General features: G+C 39.7%; 1 protein-coding gene across 3 annotated transcripts in view; it reads right to left on the bottom strand.

Annotated features, from left to right (window-relative positions):
• The window catches only part of reps2 (RALBP1 associated Eps domain containing 2), a 241,838-nt gene that overhangs the window by 144,901 nt on the left and 71,255 nt on the right, over positions 1 to 25,682 (bottom strand). For all 3 annotated transcript variants that reach the window (XM_072260703.1, XM_072260704.1, XM_072260705.1), the window contains exon 3: positions 10 to 155. In XM_072260703.1, the coding sequence (XP_072116804.1) occupies positions 10 to 155 (146 nt within the window). The remainder of the gene's footprint in view (positions 1 to 9; positions 156 to 25,682) is intronic.

Below are 25,682 nucleotides of genomic sequence, written 5' to 3'. Positions count from 1 at the left end.
CACACTTACTGTTTTTGCTGTTGTACTGTCTGTGCCTCTTGTGGAGTTCATTAATGAGACTGGGCGAGTCAGATGCCCAGCTTCTGCACTTTGGGAAAGGCTGTGCTGTGTCTCACTGTCACTCTTCAATGCAAAGAACTGAGGAAGCGGCAACTCTGAATGGGTTTAAAACAAAATCAAAAATTCAGTTGGCAAGAAGCATCATTTCCAATATATGTATGTACATTATTTAACATTTCCAGTTTTCTGATTAATTTAAAGTTCAATGACCAAGATTTCAAGTTGACAGTTGCTTTAAACTTCTACTATCAAGGCTATTTTCAGCTGTTTTATTATTTTCACTGTCATGCTTCCCTCCCCAGCAACTCATTTACAATAGAAAGGTTGTCTATATATAATAAGGATCTAAAAGCAAATACTCTTACCCACATATTCCATAGGTATCACTCATCGGCTCTAACTACGGAGATGTTTGGGGGAGTGGAGTGGGGGGAGGAGGGTGTTATAGTAGCTGTGTGGAATCTTACAGCTATTCAAAAGACTCAAAATTTGACTTAGCAGATCACAGTATTTCAATGTCTACTGTTTGATACATTCAGTTGTTTTAGTGCAAGGAAGATAAGACAATTGTGTAACTAGTGAGTTCCAGTATGATCACACTGAGTGATAGTCCATTGTTCCAAATAAATTGAAAACCTCAATTCACATTGGAGGAAATAACTGGAGACGAATCCTCATGCCCCTTCATAGATGGCTTTGGGAGGAAAACACTCGGAGTCAGATGACACCAAGTCATGCATTTGTTTTTATCATAGGACATCTAATTCTGCATTTAGTAAACTCAATAGCTGTAAGCATCAGTACAAGCTGTTTTCTAATAATGGTGGTCAGCAAGGAGGAAGGGGAAAGTTGGATTATGATAAGTAAAATAAAATTACAATGTACAAAATAATAATGATCAAATTTGCTCTCTCATACACTTTTTCCATTGTTTCTACAATTTAATATTTTATTTGATTATGGCTGGTCTACTGTACTGTGCAAAAGTCTTAGGCACATACAGAATATATAGCTAAGGCGCCTAAGACTTTTGCACTGTTTTGTATTTGTCAATGTAGAGCGGAGAGTGAGTTTGTAAATCTGGCGGGAGCAAAGGACATTGGGAGTGGCGAGGATGGAACGCCGTGGGAAAGAAGTGGGAAAGGTGGCAGAGAAGGAGTGCCAGGGGCAGGAGTTGGTGTGGGTGCACCAAGGTCATTTGCTTCCAAACAATAGGTTTATTGATCATTACAGAAGGTCTCTCTGGTGCTTCCCACTCTTTCGCCTCTCCCTTCCCATTTTCCTAACCACGACTCCCCTCTCCCTGCCTCCTTCCCACTCTCAGTCCATAATAGAGACCCATATCAGAATCAGGTTCATCATCATTGACATACGTACAATTCAGCAGTACAGCACAATTCAGCAGTACAGCACAATACATAAAACTAAACTACTTTGCAAAGGTCTTTCACGCCCTGGCTATATACATGTACTCAAGACTTCTGCACAATACTCCATTTCATACAAGAGTTTGTGGCAACACTGCTTTACAGATAATTAATCTGTTAATTCCGTAAACAAAGTACTGACTTCTGATATGGCAGTTCCAAGAATCATCTGATGTTTGTTATCACTTTAAACAGACCCCTTCTTCTCATCACATAAGAGAAATAAAAGAACTTTAAAACTATTGAGACTCATGCAAAACACTGAAATGTATAAAGATTGAAAAGCATTAAACTGCAAATAAAACATTTTTGTGTATTTGGAAATACTCTGGAGATCAGGCACTATCCATGGATAGGGAACCAGAAATAACATTTCAGGTCAAAGACCCTTCTTCAGGACTAGATAAATGAGAAAACAGATATGTTTTAAGTTGTAGAGGATGGCTGGGAGTTGGGTGAGGGTGAGGGTGGGGGTTTGGAAAGAAAACATCTATGATAAGATGGAATCCATGTCTGTCCAGGTGACACAATGCTTTCTGCATAGTCCAGATAAGAGACAAATTAAGGCAACCACCAAAAAAAAAAGCTGTAGGAATTCTAAGATACAGAACACAGCAATTGCTGGAAATCTGAAACTGATCAGGCAGCATCTGTGGCGATTAAGTTACATGTGGATAACAATACCCCCTAACTAGTTAGTTCTGATAGAAATTGTGAAGGCTGATTTTCCAAAAATGTAGAATTCAATGCAAAGATTGAACTTACGTTGTGCAAGAAAGGAGGAGGATAAAGACCGAGGTCACAGTGGGAGTGGGATGAGAAATTAAAGTGAAGAGCAACCAAAGCCTCAGGGTCATTCTTGCTCAATGAGGAGAGATGTTCTATCAAGCAGTCATCCAATCTGTGTTTAGTTTCTCCAATGTAGACGAGACCAAATAGTGAGCACTGAATGCAATGCTCTAGACTGGAGGAAGTGCAAGTGAGTCATTGTTTCACATCAAAAGATTGTTTAGGTCACTGCATGTTGGGAAGGGAAGGGGTGAAAAGCCATGAGCTGCTACTCCTATACTGTCTGAAGAGGAGTGGTAGGTTCAGTTGGAAGAATGATCTGGGGAGCAGCCAAGGCAATGCTGCCTTCAGAATGCTGGCCGGAGAAGGCTGGGGAAGACATGTTTGGTGGTGGAAACTCTTTGAAGATGGTGTAAATTACAGTGCATGAAATTTATTGTTGAACCTGGAGTCTGGTGGATTGTATGCAGTGATGTTGGTACAGGCTTAAATATTGGCTATTCCACCAGGGATGAATTCTTGAATATAACGTCATGGAATATGTTACACGCATTGGAGGGAACTGATCACGTGTTGTATTATTAACTTTTCAGTTGCTTTCAGATTGTGGCTTTCGTATGAATATATCAAACTATATTTGAATAAAGCAACACACAAAATGCTGGAGGAACTCAGCAGGTCAGGCAGCTTCTATGAAAAAAGAGTAAACAGTCAATGTTATGTTACTGAAGCTGTGACAAAATTCAAATTACATTAATCAAGCTATACTGTGTGTTCAAGAAGTTTCAAGCACACATTTTATCACTGTTAAACAGTTTTATCTTCAGTATCAAAAAAAATATGTTTTGCAACTAAAGGGTGCAGGGAATCCAAGCGTTTATCACCTCATTGCAAGAAGGCTTTGCGTCCAAGGTCCCCGAAATATGAAACTGACATGAGATAGAATGAGCTTACACAAAAAAATAGGTTTCTTCAAATAGGAAGATATTTGCTACAAATATAAATACATTGTTCAGTGCTACGATGCCTAAAGTTAGATTTAAATAAACAGGCAATTCACAAATAATTCAAGTAATTTTGTGGAAACAGTCACAACCAAGACATGTCCAGGTGAGTCCTGCATTAGACAATGGAATGGATTAACAAGTGCAACCATCAATTTTAACTGTAAAGTACTATCATTCTAAATAGTAATGCAGCAGACAGGTTTAGAAGCAGTAAATTCTGTTGATCTCCTCCTCTGATACAATTTTCCAAGGTCTTGCAAGGTAATGAACTCAGCGTTTCAAGTGACCAAAGTTTCACAACAAAGATTACAATCAGGGAAATCAAAATACACTTTGGATATAAGAGTATGAAAATAAAATTTGAAAAGGTAAAAATGTGAGTAGGTGCATACTGTTGGAATTCGGTATTTTGGGGGAAGATGGACCAAGATGCATTCCATAATTTAGTACCAGTTAACATTGCTAATTCTAATCTGGGCAGACAGGGAATCAGAAAGTCAACTCTAATTTGGTCAGAATTTCAGACTAGGAAGCAGAGTAGATTCAAAATTCAAGTAACGAAGAAAGAGAGTTAAAAAAACTCAATAGCATAAGAGAATTGGGGTGAAAAATTAATGTAGGTAATACTGTTATTAGGGAGAATATAAAATGAACACACATAATGTCACCAGTTTCTTTGGAGAGAAAAGCTAGTGGGGGGGGGGGTACATTTTGGTATTAAATATAAAATGCTGAGCAAATGTAATATAGTGAGCATAAACAATGAGCAGCTTTCCCAATTCTTGTAAGTTTATTTCTGAATATGGACAGGAACCAAACTGCAAATTGTACAAATGTTAAAATGGAGTATTAGAGCCACTGGTCCAGAATTGTGCAGAACACAAGGAATGGAGCTCTCTGGACACAGCTATTAATATATTGACATGGTATCAATGATTCTGCACTCACTTAATATGCTTTGAATAAGATTTTAAATTGACCGGTGCCAATTAAACCTTACCTATGACTTCTCAATAAGTGTATTTTTTGTGGCCATCTCTCATGCCACAGCCTGAACTCTTGATAATTTCACTTGACACAATAAAATGTACTATTAAAGTAGGTTTCATTAAATCTGCATGACTATTCCTAATTACAATGGAGGTGACTGGACTTACCTCATCAATCACATCCAGTGTCTGCTCTGCTGAAAGCAACTAGAATTGATTTTAAACCCATAATTATTCTCTTTCACTGCATTTCATTGGAGAAATAGCTCTGCTTCTATCAAAAGCTCTATTTTGGTCATGTCTTCAGTTTGTTGAAGTTCAGGGATGCGCTTAAATTAGGTTTTATTTGCTGTAAAATAGTAATGCTGGTCCAAGCCTTGCTATTATTTCTGCCCCGTCCCATTTCCAATAATCGTTTTATTGGTTATTGTTTAAATTAAAGCACCTCCATGAAACAAGAAATTCAGTATTACTGCAGGAATATTCACGTCAGAAAAGCCGAAAAGAGTTTTGCCAGAGGTCTGAGCTCAAACTTCCTGAATATCTTCAGCTGCTGAATCTAAGTACATCAGCTAGATCTTGGACAAAAGCAGCAATACCACTCATTTCGATGGAGAATATATGAATTTAAAAATCCATTTTGATCATTTTAAGTCTTTCATTACCAGCTAAACTGCTTGGCAAAGCCAGGACAGATCTTTTTTTGGCTTGTGTGGCTTGACCACGATAGGGGCCAAGCTCTGGGCATGGCTTTGCAAGGTAGTTCTTACCGGGGTATTTAGTTATGCATGTGTTAACAGATAGATGAGAGGAAGCTGGAGGTGATAAGGCAATCTGCCCTATGGACATCACAGAGTCACCCTTATATAGTTTGTCACCATCTAAGTAAATGTATGCTGAGCAGAACTTCAAAACAATGAAATGTTAGCTTATACTTAATTTTCAAAGCTACAGGAATTAAACATTTACAAAAAGAGGCCATGCCTCTTGATCATGGGTGTCTCTGCTGCCATTTCACGTTGTTAATAGTATTTTTGCCTTCCTTCTACAATTTGAAAATTAGAAGATGAGAAAATTTACTGCTGAGTTCCAACAGAACAGTGATGGGTTGCGGAACCCTAGTGCACATGGGCTGCTCACACACAGGCACATCTAGGCATGTTCCATTATATTTAATCACTTCCAATGCACATCTAGGGGTCACTCACTTCCAATTCATTTGCATGAATCAAACACTGCAGCCCACTCATGCAAAAGCAGGCCATCATGAAGTGGCTGGCAACTGAAAAGAGATAACTCTAACCAGGTGCTTGTCAGTAGAGTAAGGGTCCTCCTACAGTTTAGTCTCCTTACAACAATTCCTTATGCTCTGCTCCCAAATATATTGATCTTCTTGGTCCTCTGATATTGGACCTTATCCTGATATTTCAAGTTAATAATGCTTCACTACCACAACAACAATACTACCATTCCCCAGCAGCTGAAGAACACTTGTCTGACCCTTTAGCTCCTGACCCCAACCTCCCTCTCCGCTTGTGGTTCTGACCCTCCTTTCTGTCTGATCAACCACACCCAACCCCACTTGGTCTGAAATTCCCTTCACTGAACCCAGGACCTGCTCAATTACTCTCACTGTACGCAAATGTTTTGGTTAATATACTGGTACAAAAATGATAGTCATAAAATATAAAACACACTTAATATCGAAAAGGTTGTTCAAATTCAAAACTTGCCGAAGCTAAATTCTTCAAGGTACACAAACTATCCGAACAACTGTGCATTTGTCAACTGCAGCAGAACCACCATACCCTTCCTAAACATTTTACCCAATTCTAATTAAATTCCATCAGCTAAACAAACACAGCTAACTGCAAGTTCCAATACAATGGGGCAAGAAGTTTAATTTAATGTTCAGCTAGCAGAGGAAAGGCAAAATGCTTTGGGGTGCCTGTGCAATATAATATTACTGTGAAGGGTTCATGCTCAAAATATTTATTGCCCTCACTGCTAGCAACAACTACTGCCAAACCACCCCCTCCAAACAGACACACAAACACATCAAGCATCTTCAGTTTAAGTCATGAAATAATTTCTAGCTCCTGTACTTAAAGTTATCCTACTTAACTGTTTCAGTTCTGGCATTAAGTTTCCCCTGTTACTCTGAAGTACATCTCAGTAATTTATAAAGTTTTTACAGTGGAACTCTCAGCTCAGAAAAAAAGAGTATGATAAAGTTGCTGGGTTTCTGCCAATCTTTGACACAGAACCTTGTGGGTCAAAAGCTTGAAATCACAAGCATGTGTTTCTGTAACTGGCCTTGGTTTTAGAAACTTAATATTGGAGTAGTAACAGCATATGCAAATTTTAGAGCATTGATCTAGACATTAGAAATTTAATGGCAGAGCGACTGCAATTCATGACCTCTCCTTAACTAAGTACCCTAGTCAATAACACAAAACATGCGAGTTAAATTCAAGAAAATAATTAATTTGACTGTGAAGTTAAGGAGCAGCTGTGGCTAAAAAATAAAACTGCTGATTCCAAGGCCCCTTGCATTTGAAGGCCTGTAATGGGTACAGAAAATAAACTAGCAACAGAGTTTAAGGCAGGGAACAAAACCCAGGGGTACAATTTCCATCATTCCTGAGCAGACGTAACTGTTGGCCAGAGAGCAAAAAAAAGATAGAAATTTAGATTTTCACCGAAACTTGGGCCATCTCAAGAATATGATTGTAAAAGTGATTGATTGGAGATCCCCTTCCAGAAATTCACATTAGATGAACAGGGATTGGATGGAAAACTTGCAGCTTCTGCACCAGGCCACCGGTACCATTGAGATCCACCAAGATGACAAAAAAGTTTAGACTGTTAAGCATTTCAGGAATCCATACAGTCTCATCCTTGTTGAGAGTACCTGCATAATATCTCACCTTTCTTCAGCTAGCTGCAAAATGATCATGGGGTAAGGCGTTTCATTGATTCTCAGCATCTTCTGAACCATAAATACAATCTCATTGCATTCATTCATACTCTGTCAAAAGCTGGACAGTGAAAACTTCCTTCTATCAAAACATAAAACAATACAGCACAGGAACAGGCCCTTCCGCCCACAATGTTGTGCCAAACCAACTAAAAGGTAAATCAAAAAAGCTCCTAAAAATGAATCCCTCCTTCCTACTCAATGCTCATGTCCCTCCATCTTCCTCAAATTCATGTGCCTACCTAAGTGTCTCTTAAAAGCCTTTCTACCACCACCCCAAGCAGCACATTCCAGGCATTCATCACTCGGAGTAAAAAAACTTACCTTTCACATCCCCTTTGAACCTATTCCCATCACCTTCAATGCATGCCCTCTGGTATTAGACATTCCAACCTTGCGAAACAGGTACTCCCTATCTACTCCATCTATGCCTCTTAAAATCTTGTAAACCTCTGTCAGATCTCCCCTCTGTGGCATGTGGCCAAGTGGTTAAGGCGTTGGACTAGCGATTTGAAGGATGTGAGTTTGAACCCCAGCCGAGGCAGCATGTTGTGTCCTTGAGCAAGGCACTTAACCACACACTGCTTCAGTCCACCCAGCTGAAAATGAGTACCGTCAAAATGCCGGGGGTTAACTTCGCGACAGACTGGCGTCCCTTCCGGAGGGGGTGGTAGTCTCGTACTCTCAGTCACTTCATGCCATGGAAACCAGCATAAGCACCAGCCTGATGAGTCTACAAGGCTTGGGACAGACAGGCTTTAAGATCTCCCCTCAGCCTCTGCCACTCCAGGGAGAACAACCCAAGTTTGTCCAGCCTCTCATGATAGCACATCCTCAACCAAGCAGCATCTTGGTAAACCTCTTCTGCATCCTCTCCAAAGCCTCAACATCCTTTCGATAAGGAGGTAACTAGAGCTATATACTATCCCTGTGATTGCTAGGGTCTGGTCATAGTATTGCATTGTGTAATGGTGGAAATCACTATAAGGTTACTGTACAGCAAAAGGTCTTAGTAATTGATCAGTTGAATCTAGCAGTGCCAGTTGAAACTACTTGATGATAGCATGTTAAAACTTTTTCTTGATTTCATAAGGACTCAACATTAAAAAGGCTCAAAGACTGCAGCATTAGTTGATAGTGAAATTGCTGATAGAGACATCATCATATTCTGGCTAGCTTTGCAATTAGAAAACACTTCTGCTCTTCAGCAATTGTCATACTACCATAACCATCAGAAAGCCAACTTTGATCTGGCTGAGAACCTTTTACTTCAAACTACATAACATCTGGCTGCAATCTGACACAATTCCAACAAAAAAGGCACTTGCGTTACAATTTAACCTCTGAAGAGATTAATTAGGTATCAATAACATGACACCACAGTTCAATATGCAAGCCAACAAATTCTGAATGGAGAGAGAATAGGGAAGGAGATGGTGGCTGTGGTAAGAGTAGTGTCACAAACACATTTAGTAATCCTGTCTTTAGGAACTACATTACAATTACAGTACATCTGTGCGCACACAAGTCATTTAAAAATAAAATTAAGGAGTAGACTTAGCCTCTCTCCCTGTGGAATAAATTATCACAATTTGTACACTTTGGTTAAAGTGTACAAAGAGAATTTGGGTGCAATACAGGAAAGGGAGGGTATGCAGTTTGAAAGAGATTCAGCTTAGTGAGCATTGGCTTGAATGAAACTGCAGCTGGACCAGTGCCATTTATTCATTAGCTGCACTGAAGAACTGAGAAAGGTTGATTATTCTCTCATGGTTGACAAACACAGTTTGCTGCAATGTAAGAGCTGAAAAGAATAAATATTAAATTCCTCTACAGAAATCTAATACACAATAGATAATAAATTAGAATAATGCAGAGGAAAAACCCATAGAAAAACATCTTTAAATTTTAGAGAAATAAACCCGAATTCGACATGGTTCAAGCTCAAGCTGATACAAATCAAATCAATTACGGAAACCCTGCCTTTTGGAACCAACCAATGCCAACAGCTGCCAGAAACAATGGCACATCAAATAGTCATCACTAAGTCACCCAGATTGTGAGGAAAAGAAAACCAGAGGCCACAAGCACAAGTCAGTCACCAAAAAATTAATTTGGAGGATTTAAGACAGACTTGTTTCACCAGAGAACAACTAGGATGTGGAACTCCTCACAAGTTGGAATGGTTGAGTAAAGATAAAGAGCACTGATGAAGCCAAGATATACATAGATTAGGAGTTCCCAATCTGGGGCCCACAGACCCCTTGGTTAATGGTAACCCATGGCATAAAGGTGGTTGGGTACCTGTGACTTAGGTTAAGTAATATGGGAAAAAAGTAACAGAAATAAGTAATGATTGGATGAGATTTATAGAGGTAGATGAAGACAAATCTAGCAGGGCGTCACAAGCAGTGATGGACCAATAACAGAGTGGAGGAAGGGCATGACCTGTAGCACAGGTGAGGCAACACCACTTGCGTGTAAGTGCTACACCTGTCCCTACACCTCCTCTCTTGCCACCACTCAGGGCCCCAAACAGTCCTTCCAGGTGAGGCAACACTTCACTTGTGAATCTGTTGGCATCATCTATTGCATCTGGTGCTCCCGGTGCGGCCTCCTCTACATTGGTGAAACCCGACGCAGATTGGGGGACCGCTTCATCGAGCACCTCCGCTCCATTGGCCACAACAGACAGGATCTCCCGGTAGCCACCCACTTCAACTCTGCTTCCCATTCCCATTCAGATATGTCCATACATTGCCTCCTCTACTGCTATGATGAGGCTAAACTCAGGTTGGAGGAGCAACACCTCATATACCGTCTAGGTAGTCTCCAGCCCCTTGGTATGAACATCGAATTCTCCAACTTCCGGTAATTCCCTCCCCCTCCCTTCCTCTATCTCTATTTCACATCACCTCCCTCATATTTCTGCCTCCTTCTACTACTGCGCATTGTTCTCCTGCCAATCACCTCCCTGCTTCCCCTCCCCCACCCCTTTGTCTTTCAAATTACTGTTTTTTTCAACGACCAGCATTCTTCAAACCCTTTCCAAAGTTCTTCCTTCAGTCCTGACGAAGGGTTTCGGCCTGAAACATCAACTAATCTTTTCAACTGATGCTGCCTGACCTGCTGAGTTCCTCCGGCGCAATGAGAGTGTTCCTTTGACAACAGCATCTGCAGATTATTTTGTGTTGACGAAACCTCAGGTTTGACTTCTCAATAGATCCCCATTTACAAATAAAACTAACCGGTTTTGTGATTCTTCCCCACTTCCTCCCGCCCCCCCCAACCCCGAAGACAAACAAAATAACAATTGCTTTTTCCCCCCTTAAGATTGAATGATCAACTAATAAGTGATGATAAAACCTTTTATTTTAAACAGAAATATGCAAAACAGGTACTTAATTGTAAGGCACAAGAGGCCTGGTTACTTGTAGCTCCACAGACTAGTATCAAATCCTAAGTCAATGTGTTATATCCCCAGTGGAGGCACGTTTGCATCCCAAAGATATGAAAGACCCTTCTTAAATGAAACCACTATGATTCAAAAGCTTAGAGGAGCTCTTCAGTATATTCCTCTGATAGCACTCTTTATCCTTCAAGGATGATTCTTGATGCTTTTGCAGGAGAGAATGTAACGATAAACAACATTGAACTTAACAACCACATACATCATTTGTTAGGTAAGTGACTAAATATTAGCCAAGGCTCTTGAGAGAGTTCCTTTGCATTTCTCCAAAATAATATCATGGGATTTTCTTTTTAAAAGATTAATTCATGCTTAAGACAAATTGTACAATGATGAAGGTCTCTCTCATAGCTTCACTGGTTTACCATTTTAAATTATGTGATCAGTTCACCACGATTGTCATCTATTGCATGATTCCATGATCTTCTAAGAGGTAAAAATGTCATCACCAAATCAAAGCTGAAACAAAACTAAATTAAGTTCCTGGATTATACATGAACTAGTGAGCTTTCATGACTTGGAAAATTAATGCTTCTTGCAGATTTGTACCTGACCTTCGTACAGAAATGTATCAGAAGGTTTTATCAATAAAAACATTGCAAGATTACAGGGCTAGAGAATAGGACAAGCCACATTGTAGGGTTATAGGAGATGGGCTGGACAATGGGCGCAACTAGTTTGCAGAATTTTAGAGGATAGGTGCATTTTTCAGGCGCAGGGCAAACACACAAGGAACTTTCGTATTATTACCATTCAACTTAGCCCAATTTTGGCATATAAAGTTTATTGTTCATTTTTTTTTTAAATCAGGAAAGGAAAATAGTATTCAATTCACCTTCAGAGGCAATAGCATCAGGTGAATCAGGTAATACCCTTCTTGCCAAAGTCAGGAAGATGTGGTTTCGAATGGGGAGGTTGTGATTTCAAGTCTCACTCCAGAGACCTGAATGTCAAATGTAGGTGCCACTTTCACGCAGTAACAAGGGGGGTACTCCCATTACACAAACTGATACAAAATCTTCTGTCTTGTCTTCATCCACTTTCCAAGGCAATTTCTTTCAAGCAGCAATATTTAACTCTTCATTGACCAAGACCAAGGTCATAAGCTGTTATTTATCGCATTGCTTATGGGACCTTGCTCCATACTAACCGCATTTTCTACATCACAGTAATGACTATGCTTTCATTGTAGTATTGGTCATAAAACGCTTTACAACATCTTGAGATTGAGGATGACCGTGTGAACAGGAGGCACAAGGGCTGGTCGGTCCGCATGTTCAGAGTTCAAGGTCCTGTTATCAGCTTGGCTAGGGGTTGATCGGAAGTCCGTAAGTTGTAACCCGATGGCTGAAGCCCATAGACTGGAGGCCCAGGGATCTGTCCTGGAGTTGGAAGACTGTATGTGTGGGAGAGAGGAAAGGTTTTGTTGTTGTTGTTTTGTTGCTTGTTATATTCCATTTTGTTGTGTTCTCTGTTGTTCTGCCAAGCACTGTGGACAAGTATGTTGGTGCTGGAATATGTGACAACACTTGCAGCCTGCCTCAACTCATCCTTAGGTGTATTGGTTGTTTATGTAATTCACTGTATGGTCCGATGTACCTGTGATAAATATATCTGAATTGGACTGCGATAGGTGATGTAACTGAAAATGAGTCTTGACACAACATTCACATTCATAGAGATTTCAAAACAACTTAAAACTTCAAATGCACTTGAAATTTAATTTTAGTTTATTTCACACCTTCTATCCTAACAAAGTCTTGTTTGAACTTAACCAGGAAATGATGGATATGATGGAAACCACATCCTTTCTATACAGAGAGTCCAGAAATTGAGCTAATTTATATCTAGTGTCAATAGCTTAAAAACATCACTTCATGTAAACTGATGGTTTTAAGTCTTTAGTTCTGTTGAAAGTGAATGAGAAAAGAAACTTTTTCTATACACATGCACTAAAACATCCTTTGCAGACAGGATATAGATTATATCTCTACATGAGATTTTAAAAAAAATTTTAAATTGCATATAGATTTTGAATGAACATGATAAATAGAGTGGCACATCAGTGGAAAAAGTAATAAATCTCTCGAGTCAAGAGGAAATGCACAACTGACTCAGCTTCATCTCTCAAGAACTTTGTAATCACCTTCATCTTTGGAACTATAAATCACCATCCTCTGTTGGGTGTATCATATCTGATCAGGTGGAGAACAACACCCAACAACTGTAAACAATCATTAAAAAGTTAGTTAGGTTATGGGTTAAATTTTCCAAGTTATATCTGTACAGGACTCTCTTTGCCTTCATACTGAGAGAAAAGGGATAGTTGTCTGCTGTACGTTTTATGAAGGATTGTTATACCACAGGGGTGCTCTACTATATTCTGAGCATCCTACTGACAAAGCAGTTATTCTGGATAATCTATTAATAAAGGCCAAATGGAACAAACTTATAGTCAGCATGATCTAGTCCATTAAACACAAGGTCTTGCAACATACCATCTGCACAGCTATTTCCTGCTTTTTTAGTTACGATCCAAAAATAAAGAGCTGCAAAAAAAACACACGAATTGTCTACACATAACAAAGCTGTGACTGCAAGTGTCAAACATTCTCAAATAATTCAAATTTAATCTTGTATAAATGATCTTGTCTGTGCCTCTACAGGGATAATTTTCACAAAGGGTTCTTGTGTTGATAATGATTGACTGCTCTATGCCCATAACTAAAAGACAGGACTGCCATGGACTGCTGTTATTTTCCCCTTTCAGAGCCATATTGACATGACAATATGGGCTTCAACAAACTTAGCTTCTGACCAGATACGTAAAGGTCCATTTGCAGGTTGAGTCTGTGCTGAGGAGGGCAAATGCGATGTTAGCATTCATTTCAAGATGACCCGAATATAAAAACAAGGGTGTAATGTTGAAGCCTTATAAAGCACTGGTGAGGCCTCACTTGGAGTATTGAGAGCGGTTTTGTGTTCATTATCTCAGAAAGGATGTGCTGAAACTGGAAAGGGTTCAAGGGAGGTTCACGAAAATGATTCCAGGATTGAATGGTTCTGGGCCTGTTTTCACTAGAACTCAGAAGAATGAGGGGTGACCTCATTGAAACCTATCAAATGGAGAAAGGCCTTGTTAGAGTGAATGTGGACAGGATGTTTGCTATGGTGGGAGAGTCTAAGACCAGAGAACACAGCCACAGAACGGAGGAGCATTCTTTTAGAACAGAGATGAGGAGGCATTTCTTCAGCCAGAGAGTGGTGAATCTGTGGAATTCTTTGCTACAGGCCAAGTCCTTATGTATATTTAAGATGGAGGTTGATAGATTCTTGATTGCTCAGGGCAGGAATGGATACGGGGAGAAGGCAGGAGGATGTGGCTGAGGGGAAAATTGAATCAGTCACAATGAAATGGGAGAGCAGACTCGATGAGCCAAATAACCTAATTCTGCTCCTATGTCTTATGGCGACTGTGCCAGTGAACTTTCTACTCAACACTTTAAGATGTAGTATTTGAAAGAAGCACTCCAGAAAAGTTTAGAGCAGTAGCAGCAGCAAGAAAGTACAATTCCTGGCTTAGTTTATGGCCAGACCCATCTCTGTGCGAAATACTATGTGCAGATTTACTATAACCTAAAAAAGGATGTGCAAGCAATAGGAAGGGAGTGATTCAACATGATTTGTGGACTCTGTTGCTCATGTGTTTCTGGTCACTCCTTTTTTTGTTGCTAATTTGGGTGACTTTGAGGTGGTCTGCAGAGAATGAACACTGAGCTTAATAAAATATGCCTGGACTCTTTCAATTTTGTGCTTTACATTCAGTCTCTTTCATGCTTTTTTTTGCCGTTTTGCGTGATTCTTTTTTCTGTGCGTGGTGGGGCGGTGGTGGTTTGGATGATATTCTGTGAATGGGTTCTATGATTTCTTCGTTTCGTGTCTGGCTGTGGGAAGACAAATTTCGGGGTTGTATACTGCATACATACCTTGATAAAAAATTTACTTTGAATCTTTGGTTCCTCAAATGGTGGGCTTCCCATTTCAGGATTAATTGGGTTAACTAGGCCTGTATTTGCTACAGTCTAAAAGAATGTGAGGAGATCTGTCTGAAAGGTAGTAAAATCCTTGAGAGAGTTAATGCAATGGATAGAGAGAGTATGTTTTGCATGCTATCCATACAGATCATTTCATAACATAACTTCACAAATAAGTGAGCCATGACAAATAAGGAATATTTGGGACTGAGGAGGAGGAATTCCTGTACACAAAGCGGTAAATCTTTTAAATTGTGTACTCCAGAGGGTCATGGAAGTTCAGTGATCAAGATGATTCCAAACAGATGTCAACAGATTTCTGGATATTAAGGGAATGAAGGGACATGGATTCACAACATTACTATAACTGTGTGAAGCTCAGGTCTTCACCACACAGGGCACTTGCTCAAAACTCAAATGAATATACAGAAGAAGAAAGTTTGACATTTTCAATGTCCAGGAAAGATACAGAAATCCTGAATGGATCATCTTTTCTAGTTTTAATTCAGTTCCTGATTCAATAATTGTTGTAGTTTAGGACTCATCATAGTCTAATCAATTAATTTTCCCTTGATGTGATCAGAAGTAGCAAACAATCCCGTAACAAGAATTCATAAAATCCTGGGCACGTAATTACATACTTGCATTACAGGAAACAATATCCATGATTTATCCAGTAGAGTACACCTGGGAGAACCAATGGCTGTGATGTATATGAATTTTCAGGAAGCTCTCACGCTGAAAATTGGTGAATAGCTACTTAGTGATAGTAATAGTTAGTGATACTTAACTCGGGGAAAATATGCAATGTGAAACTTTTGCAGAGCTTCATAATATTTTGATCTCTCACTGTGCTGTACAGAAAAGAACAGTGCATGTTAGATCCACTCTGTTTTCTGACAACTGAGAATACAGATCTGGAGAAGTCAAGAATTAAAATCTGCTCAGCATGTAAATGAAGGCAAGTCTAGTGAAAGGGCATCCAAAATATCCAATAGTTTTCACAATAGTTAACTTTGCTGCTTTTTCCATGGATGTGACCCGTTATGCACTTCTACTACCTTTTACCTTTATTTCAGTTTTACAGCATCTGCAGTATTTTCCCTCTTTGATGATGAGTATTAAAATTTTACTCTACACCAAATCTCAGTGATGTGAAAATAACAGTTCTTGGTCTGCTCTTAGTGGGGGTGGATGGATGGTGAGATTGGGAAGGAAGAGGTGAGAGTGTATCCAAGTTTAGGACTTGCAACTTAAAAGTCACTGACAAATCCATAGGGAACCCAGGAGAAGCTTCTCTACCCAGAATTTGTTTGGGGTAACTTTACAGATTCACTCAATGGGAAGAAAGAGGGATAAAAGGAAGGTTGATGAAGTATAAACAATGGCACAGATCAAATGAGCTGAACAGCCAGATTGTGGGGAAATTCAATCTAAATTCAGTACCAGCAATGCAAAACAATTTAGCACCAGGCTAATATTATCTCTGAAGTGCAACTACACCCTGAATATCACACCCTCACACCACAAATGAAATAAAATGTGGGGCCAGAAACTTGCGGAAAATGAGAAAGCAAAACATCATGCTTGCAAGAGTCTTGCAAAACTCTGAACACAAGTTAAAGCATCTTACTGACATTGAAAGAGCTGCACGTTAATTGGGCTTTGTTTTTGCTTTGGAGATACAGAAAGAAAAACAGAAAGTTACATTGGTCCTCTCATCCACTGAAAAAGCAAGAAACTTCTAAAAGATTATCTGTAGAAGTTTATAAAGACTAGTGAGCAGAAATATATGTCCCTTACAGACAGAAAAAAAAATTGAGGAATTGAACAACGATAACAAGATAATCAGATATACGGTTATATTGTGAACAGCTGGGTTCAAAGGCCTTTGGTACACAACCAGTGAAAGATCCATTTACTGCAATTCTATGTTACCAAATTTTAATCAGATTAATATATTACCCTAAATCTCATAAGTTCTAAACATATTCACCAGCCTTCAGCGTGGGATCTTCTCAGAGATTTTCTAAACATACGCACACACCACAGCTATTAGTTCTCCTTCATCTGCTCTACTGGGCACATCCTTAAAGAACTGCAGAAGGTCAGTTAAATATGATCTCCTTTTGATTATGTATTGTTAACTCTATATTATTAACTATGATATTACATTCATTATTACTATTTAGCATTTTCCCTTCTAACAAAGTTAAGCTAACAATCTGGTATTTCCCTGTTCTCTTTCCCTCCCCTCTTAAATACTGGAAGTCAAAATAGCTACTCTGCAAAATGCAGGGACAGCTCCAGAATCTACAAACTTTGGAGGTGATAATTAGAGTCTCTATTATCACTTGTAAGACCTCTCTTAAAAATTTTGCTATGATAATTATCTGCTCCTTGGGATTTTACAGGTGTCAACTTCACTATTTTTAAGCCTACAATAAATTCCTTTTATTTTCTGATTTTAATGTATCCTTAGTCTCCCAGCATTTCTAGAAAGGGTCTGATTATTTTGTTATCGTTGTTCAATTCCTCAATGTTTTTTCTGTCTGTGAGGGACATATATTTGTGCTCTTCATAAACTTCCACAGATAATCTTTTAGAAGTTTCTTGCTTTTTCAAAAAAATGTTTTCAGTCATTCTTCATTACCTTCAAGTGTTGTCAATCCTGGGGACATGCTTCTTTTCTGGCAATTTTAAAAGCATTTTCCTTTATACTGTCTTTAAATTCTCCTATAATCTAATGGTTGGACCACTTTTCATCAAATGTATATGACTTACCTCAAAGATCTGTTGCATATTATGTGTTTTTTTAAATGCTATCCTTGACCTATTCATTGTCAAATTCATTAATGTAGTTTCCCAATCTATCACATCCATACTGCCCTTAAAATCTGTTTAATTTTAAAGCTTTAGCTTCATTAAAATACTTAACTGAAACTTAATGAAAAATTCTGGCATACTGTAGTCATGCTTTGTAGCCACTCCTTTACAACAAGATTATTAATTATCCTTTTTCATTATATAGTACTAAATCCAAAATTACCTGTCCACAAGTCAGAAACTCAATGTACTAATGTAAAAATTCATCTTAAAAACATTCCAACTTAAGGCTGTTATAAGAATATGAAACAAATTATTTCTTCAGTGAAACAAATTATTTTTTATTGAAAACAACTAACAAGAAAATCAAGGAATTTCTAATTGTAAATGAAAGAAGTGCCAAATCTGAAAAAAAAACAAAATATTTTTTTAAAGCTCAAAACCAGCATTCCCTATATAACACAAGAGATTCTGCACAGTCCTGAAGGGTCTCGGCCCAAAACGTTGACTCTTTATTCCTTTCCCTAAATACCACCCAAGACTTTTGTGTTACTTTCGCCTATAACAGGCTCATAATCTTAGTATGGCTGGAGGCTGAGTTGATCACAGTAAGAGTCAACCCCGTGTTAGCATGGGAAATACCATGCTTATCCCATCTCAACAAGCATGGGCAGTTGATATGTCAATTGGATTACTGTTCTCAAAAATGCAGATGCAGAATTAAATGTAATGACTCCAGTTGAGGGTTTTGCTGTTTTTAAAATTATATACAGTTTGCGAATTTATATTGCAGGAAGAAAACAATGAAATCATTGATCACTGGATTATTTTATGGTCAATATGCCACAATGTACAATTTTGTTGATCACCAAAAATGCAACATTTAGATATAAAAGAAAAAAAAAATTTTGAAACTCTTAAATGTGAACAGAGCTGGAAATACATAGCATTTCATGCAGTATCTGTTTCTGTGTGGAGAGGAACACAGTTATGCTTTATGTAGACGGCTTTTGATCAGAACCCTATAATAATAACTGTTTCTCTCCCTGCAGATGCAACCTGACCCAAGTATTTCCCACATTTTCTCTTTTTATTTCAGCATTTGTAGATGTACTAAACCTCTCAAGTACATTGTGAAGCAAGTTGCCCGAGTTAGTGATATGGATTGGGACATGGGACTAGGACATTAGCCATGGAGCCTAACAGTTTTTGGAACTCGCTCATTTCTTGTTGGGGGGGGGGGGTCATCATTTGAATTTTGTTTGTTATTGGGTGCAAATGAAAAACTTAGGACAGCTTGCATTGCAGAGACTTATAAATACCTTGAATCTCTTTCATAATTTGTAAAGAGGAAGGATTGAAAAGAACTACAATTGGTTACAACTTTATCTGGAAAATAAAATTAAGCAGAGTGGATTCCAGTTATTTGGGCCATTGCTTAATCAGGACTGCCTTTTGTTTGGGACAACTCTTAAAGCACAACAACTAATTGAGAAAATAGCCAAAATTCCCTTCATTTATTTGGGACACTATGCTGCTTAATTGGGGCAGTGGACTGTTGCCAAACAGATATTAACTAGCATCAGTCACATGCATTCTTGTGGCCATTATACACTACACCATACTTTGAGAGAAGTTTTTAAATAACATCAGTGTGTGTGTTTCTGTTCAAAAAGCAATAAGACAATTCAGAACTGTTTTACTAACTGCAGTTTCAAGCATTCAGGCTTGAAGTGCCAGAAATGGCCAAAAGTGAAAATGAAACAATGCTACTGCTTCAATAAGTTAGGACCTATGAAATATTAAGGTATCAACAATAATCTTGAATGTGACAATGAAAATGAAGAGTTGGAGGGTACTGTCATCTATAGCATTGTATGCAGGCAGTCCATTATAACCATATAACAATTACAGCATGGAAACAGGCCCTCTCGGCCCTTCTAGTTCATGCCGAACTCTTACTCTCACCTAGTCCCACCGACCTGCACTCAGCCCATAACCCTCCATTCCTTTCCTGCCCATATAGCTGTCCAATTTAACTTTAAACGACAACATCGAACCTGCCTCAACCACTTCTGCTGGAAGCTCGTTCCACACAGCTACCATTCTCTGAGTAAAGAAGTTCCCCCTCATGTTACCCCTAAACTTCTGCCCTGTAACTCTCAACTCGTCCTCTTGTTTGAATCCTGCACTGATTTCATTCATTGTACACTGGATAAATTCCGCCAGCAATAACTATTAGGAACTAATACAGTTTTATAGTACTGTACTACTGTTGGTAGTACTCTAATTTGTTCTGCATTTCATCTAAATATGAAGTCTGTTACTCAGCTAGTCTTTTGTTTTAAACCTTTTTAACTATTTCAATGGAATATTGGCTGATTGGGGCAGCCACTTAATTGGACAAAAGTGTACTGATCCTGCTTAATTGGACAAAAGTGTACTGATCCTTATTTGTCCCAGTTAACCAGAATGTACTGGTCCCCATGTGTCCCAGTTAACCAGAATGTACTGGTCCCGATGTGTCCCAGTTAACCGAATAATGCACTGGTCCCCATGTGTCCCAGTTAACCGGAATGTACTGGTCCCAATGTGTCCCAGTTAACCGAAATGTACTGGTCCCCATGTGTCCCAGTAAACCGGAATGTACTGGTCCCCATGTGTCCCAGTTAACCGGATAATGTACTGGTCCCCATGTGTCCCAGATAACCGGAATGTACTGGTCCCGATGTGTCCCAGTTAACCGGAATGTACTGGTCCCGACATGTCCCAGTTAACTGGAATGTACTGGTCCCGACGTGTCCCAGTTAACCAGAATGTACTGGTCCCAATGTGTTCCAGTTGACCGGAATTCACTGTACTATTGTTTACTTGTCTATATATCTACTCCCCAGAGATGCTGCTTGTTAAAGCATGGCCAAGTGGTTAAGGCGTTCATCTAGTGATCTGAAGGTCGCTAGTTCGAGCCTCAGCTGTGGCAGCGTGTCTGTGTCCCTGAGCAAGGCACTTAACCACACATTGCTGTAGTGTCTGTGAGAGGACTGACGCCCCACACAGACTTCCAATCTGCGCCTTGTAAGGCATGAAAATGCCCGATGCAGGCCTCTCATGGTCTGAATCAACGTTCCCTCCCTCCCTCCCCCTCCCCCAAGAGATTTAGTCAAACTTACAAGAATTGGGTATCAACTTGATATGTTTGAGTACTGTATTACTTTACATGAGAGAAGGAAAGTGGCAATCCCACAGAAGCCAATTACGGTTTTAGTGGTTTAATGCAAGTGGGTGGTATTTAGTAGACTTTGTGTGGAACTACATACAATGCACTGAACTGAAACAGGCCACTTGGGCCAACCATTTTATGTCAGCATTTACACTTCACTCAAACTTTCTCAAACTTTTCTTCATCCAAATTTATTTGTGTAACCCATCATTCCCTTCCTTTTAAGAGCTTATCTAGCATCCTTTTCAATTAAATGTGCTTCAACTCCTTTTGGGGATAAGTTCCACCTTCCCACTGTTCTTAGGGTAGTTTTGCTCCGAATGCCCTGTTGGTTATTTATTTATGATGATACAGTTGGGAATACACCCTTTCGGCTCTTTAAGCCACATCATCCAGCAATCCCTAATCACAGGACTATTTACAATGACCAACTAACCAACAAACTAGCAAGTCTTTGGACTGTGGGAGGAAACAGGAGCACCCAGAGGAAACCCACAAGATCATAGGGAGAATGTACAAAATCCTAACAGGCAGCAGCAGGAATTGAACCTGGATCAACTGTATTTAAAGCATTGTGTTAACCACTATACCACGCTTAACGTTCATCTTAATTAGCACTCTAGATACACCTTCTCACAGCTGGAGCAACACCGTTTATATCCACTATCAAAAACTATAGTGATTCCTGCTGGAACACCTCTGTCTTCTTTCTTCAAAGGAAAATATGACCAGTTTGTTCATTTTCTGTTATATATCTCTTTTCACCTCTTCCATTGGGCAGAATATAGAGGTCTAAAAGCAATGCCATCAGGTTCAAGGACAGCTTCTGCCAGCTCTTAGAAGACTACAGAATAGTTCCCTAGTATAACAAAATGAATTTGATTTCACAATCTACCTTGTTATAACCTTGCACTTTCTCTGTAGATGTTACACTATATTCTGCATTCTGTTATTGTTTTTACTTGTTCTACCTCAATACACTGCATAATGATTTGATCTGTAGGAAAAGTTTGCAAGACAAGCTTTTCACGGTATCTCGGCACATTTGTCAACAATAAACCAATTCAAATATCTGCAGATTTCTAGAATCACCTTTGCAAATTTCTTCGCTCTGCCTTTGTTCATCTACTCATATCTTCCAAATATTAAGAGATCTCTATCTAAAATCTCTTTCATTGTATTTTATACTTGCTCATTAAACTTCAGTCGCCCATGACACAGATTTATTAGTGCTCTCTTGTAATTTATTGCATCATCCTCAGCACTGACCAGAAGTTTAATATTGGTGGTAGGAAATAATAATGAAATTTCTTCTAAAGGAGTGAATAGAGTATGTTTATATTTCAAAAGGGAAGGTCTTTCTTCTTTTTAAATGAAGTATTAGAGACCATAACACAGCAAAAGTAATGAATATACTTTTCAAAGACTTTTGAAAAGGCACCCAATTATGAATAAATGAACAAGTCCAGACAATGCAGAATTGGGGGATAAACAACAGAACATTAACTGACTTCAAGACAATGCAAAAGGTGGAAGGGTGAAAGCTCTCCCTCACCTGCCCCTCAAAATTTAACATATGCAGATTCAGAAACTGCAAATTTCCATATTGCAAAGTGCAAATCATCAAATTTTAATTGTGAACATCAATGGTCCCAGTGCTATCTTCATGGAGTCCCACTGTCCATTTACTTCTACTTCCACTATTTTTTTTGCAGGGATACATAAATGAGATCCCATCCCCTCATTCTTCTAAACTCCAGTGAGTACAGGCCCAGTGCCATCAAATGCTCCTCATACTTTAACCTTTTTATTCCCAGAAGTATTCTCATGAATCTCTTTTTGGCCTTCTCCAACATCAACACATCTTTTCGTAGATAAGGGGCCCAAAAGTCCTTACAATGGTTTGACCATTGCCTTACAAAGGCTCAGCATTACATCCTTTGTTCATATTCTGGTCCTCTTGAAAGAGTGCTAACATTTCATTTGCCTTTCTAACCACTGACTCAACCTGCAAGTTAACCTTTAGGGAATCCTGCACAAGGACTCCCACGATCCTTCGCACCTTGGAGTTTTCAATTTTCTCTCTGGTTAGAAAATAGTATATGCCTTTATTCCTTCTACAAAAGTGCATGACCATACACTTCCCTACCCTAGGTTCCACAGTCACTTCTTGCCCATTCTCCCGATCGGCAAATTTCCACAAAGCTATCAATTCCTTCATCCATATCATAGACATAAAACATGAAAAGAAGTGGTCCCAACACTGATCCCTGCAGAACACCACTAGTCACCAACAGCCAACCAGAAAAGGCCCCCATTATTCCTGCTTTGCGTCCTGCCAGTCAGTCAAACTTCTTTCCATTGTGATGAAAAACCAAGTTATCAGAAGATTGATGCTAATGAGAGAGATAAATGAGACAATGGAGAAGCATTCAAAATGTTAATGAGAGAGGAGAGAGATTAACGAGAAAGAAACACACTTCAGAATATTGACAGACCGGTTGTTTTGAACCTGAACTGTTTGAAGTTTGATGGACAGGCGATACCCCAGCAGGGGGATAAAAAGAACAGGTTCGTTAAGGCATGACACACACCACGAGATCACGAGATAACGAGACCCTGGAAAAGCGGTGTGCCCCCACAAGTTGGTGGGGGTTTAGAGATCTAGTCGCGGGAACCGACCATAGACGCACAGGGTGAAAAGGTACGATCGGCGGGAACCTGGTGTGTGTGTCCGCCCTTGCCCGGGTGCTGGGTTCACCACGGAAGAACGGTCATATCCGGAACGGAGGGGTCACAGTCGGTGACCACGGAAGACATAAAAGGGTTCGCCCAAAAGCTAACTGCGAAGAACATCAAGGTCTGCTGAATCAGATTTGCATATCTTTTTCTCTCTCTCTCTCCAACGGCACAACAGCGATTATTGCGAACTGTACTAAGCTGAACTGAACTCTGCATCATTTGAAACTGATCATTTTACCCCTAGACTGCGATAGAGCTTGGTTGATTCCTATTACCCTGGTTCAGTGTACATGTGTGTTGTATCATTGCTAATCTGTTGCATTCATATCCTTACAATTAGAGTACTGTGTTACTTATTTCTTTAATAAAACTTTTTTAGTTCCAGTAATCCAGACTCCAACTAAGTGGTCCATTTCTGCTGGTTTGGCAACCCAGTTACAGGGTACGTAACACCATGCAAATATCACCTACCTACAGGAAAGACATTAATAGCTCGCAAGAGTGCAAGAAAAATTTGCATGATGTCTCCGGAACTTCTGGACCAGAGTTACAGTGATAGTTTGAATAGGTTAGGATTTTATTCACTGGAGAGCAAGAGAATGAGGGAAGATCTTACAGTATGGCGCAATAACTTATGGAGTACACAAAACTGAGAGGTACAGACTAGGTGAATCCATGCAGGCGCATTCCCCTTAGGGTGGGTGGGACCAGAACTACAGGTCATAGGTTTAGAGTGAGAGGTGAAATATTTAAGCGGAATCTGAGGGAGAACTACTTCACACAGAGGGTAGTACCAGTGCGGAACAAAGGATATGTCACAGTTATAGGTGAAGAAATGGCAAATGGAAATTAATCTGGGCAAGTGAAAGGCATTTTGAGGTCAAATGAAACAGGAAAGTATGCAGTTCATGGCAGGACCCTTAACAGCACAGTACTTTCTATAAAGTGAAATCTAACAACGTGAATGGCAGTGATGCTTCACTCCCAGACGAGATCAACGCCTTTTATGCACGCTTTGAAAGGGAGAATAAAACTACAGCTTTGAGGATCCCTGCAGCAGCCAGTGAGTGATCTCTGACTTGGAGGCTGATGTCAGGCTGCCTTTCAAGAGGGTGAACCCTCACAAGGAATCAGACCCCGATGGAGTACCTGTTAGGGCTCTGAAAACCTGCGCCAACCAACTGGCAAGGGTGTTCAAAGACATTTTCAATCTCTCACTGCTATAGTCAGAAGTTCCCACTTGTTTCAAATGGGCAACAATTATACCAGTGCCCAAGAACAGCAGTGTGAGCCGCCTTAACAACTATCATCGTGAAGCACTCACATTTATGGTGAAGTGCTTTGAGGTGTTGGTTATGGCTAGAATCAACTCCTGTCTCAGCAAGAACCTGGACCCACTGCAATTTGCCTAGTGCCACAATTTGCCTACGGCGGATGTGATCTCATTGGCTCTTCATGCGGCCTTAAATCGCCTTGACAATACAGTTCCACAGGATAAACATCACCGAGGATCTCACGTGATCTGTACATACCGGCCTTGTGGTGAAAAAAGCACAGCAGCGCCTCCTTCACCTCAGACAGTTGAAGAAGTTTGATATGGGTCCCCAAATCCTAAGGACTTTCTACAGGGAGCATCCTGACTGGCTGCATCACTGCCTGCTATGGGAATTGCAAGTCCTTCAGTCGCAGGACTCGGCAGATAGTGGTCCAGACGGCTCAGCCCAGTAGACTTGAACTTCCCACTATTCAAGACATTTACAGAGACAGGTGTGTAAAAAGGGCCCAAAAGATCATTGGGGACCCAAGTCACCACAACCACCAACTGTTCCAGCTGCTGCCATCCAGAAAACGGTACCACAGCATAAAAGCCAGGACCAACAGGCTCAGGGACAGCTTCTTCCACCAGGCCATCAGACTGATTAATTCACATTGATACAACAGTATTTCTATGCTATATTGTCTGTCCTGTTGTACATACTATTACAAATTACTATAAATTGCACATTACACATTTAGATGGGGATGTAATGTAAAAAAAATTTACTCTGTTATGTGGAGGATGTAAGTAATAAAGTCAATTCAATTCACTATCAAGGTTCTGTTTGTTCACTAGAGCTCAGTGTCTAACACAATCACTCT

The sequence above is a fragment of the Mobula birostris genome, chromosome 6 (assembly GCF_030028105.1).
Source record: "Mobula birostris isolate sMobBir1 chromosome 6, sMobBir1.hap1, whole genome shotgun sequence".
Classification (NCBI taxonomy): Eukaryota; Metazoa; Chordata; class Chondrichthyes; order Myliobatiformes; family Myliobatidae; genus Mobula; species Mobula birostris.
This window is presented reverse-complemented; position numbering and strand designations above follow the sequence as displayed.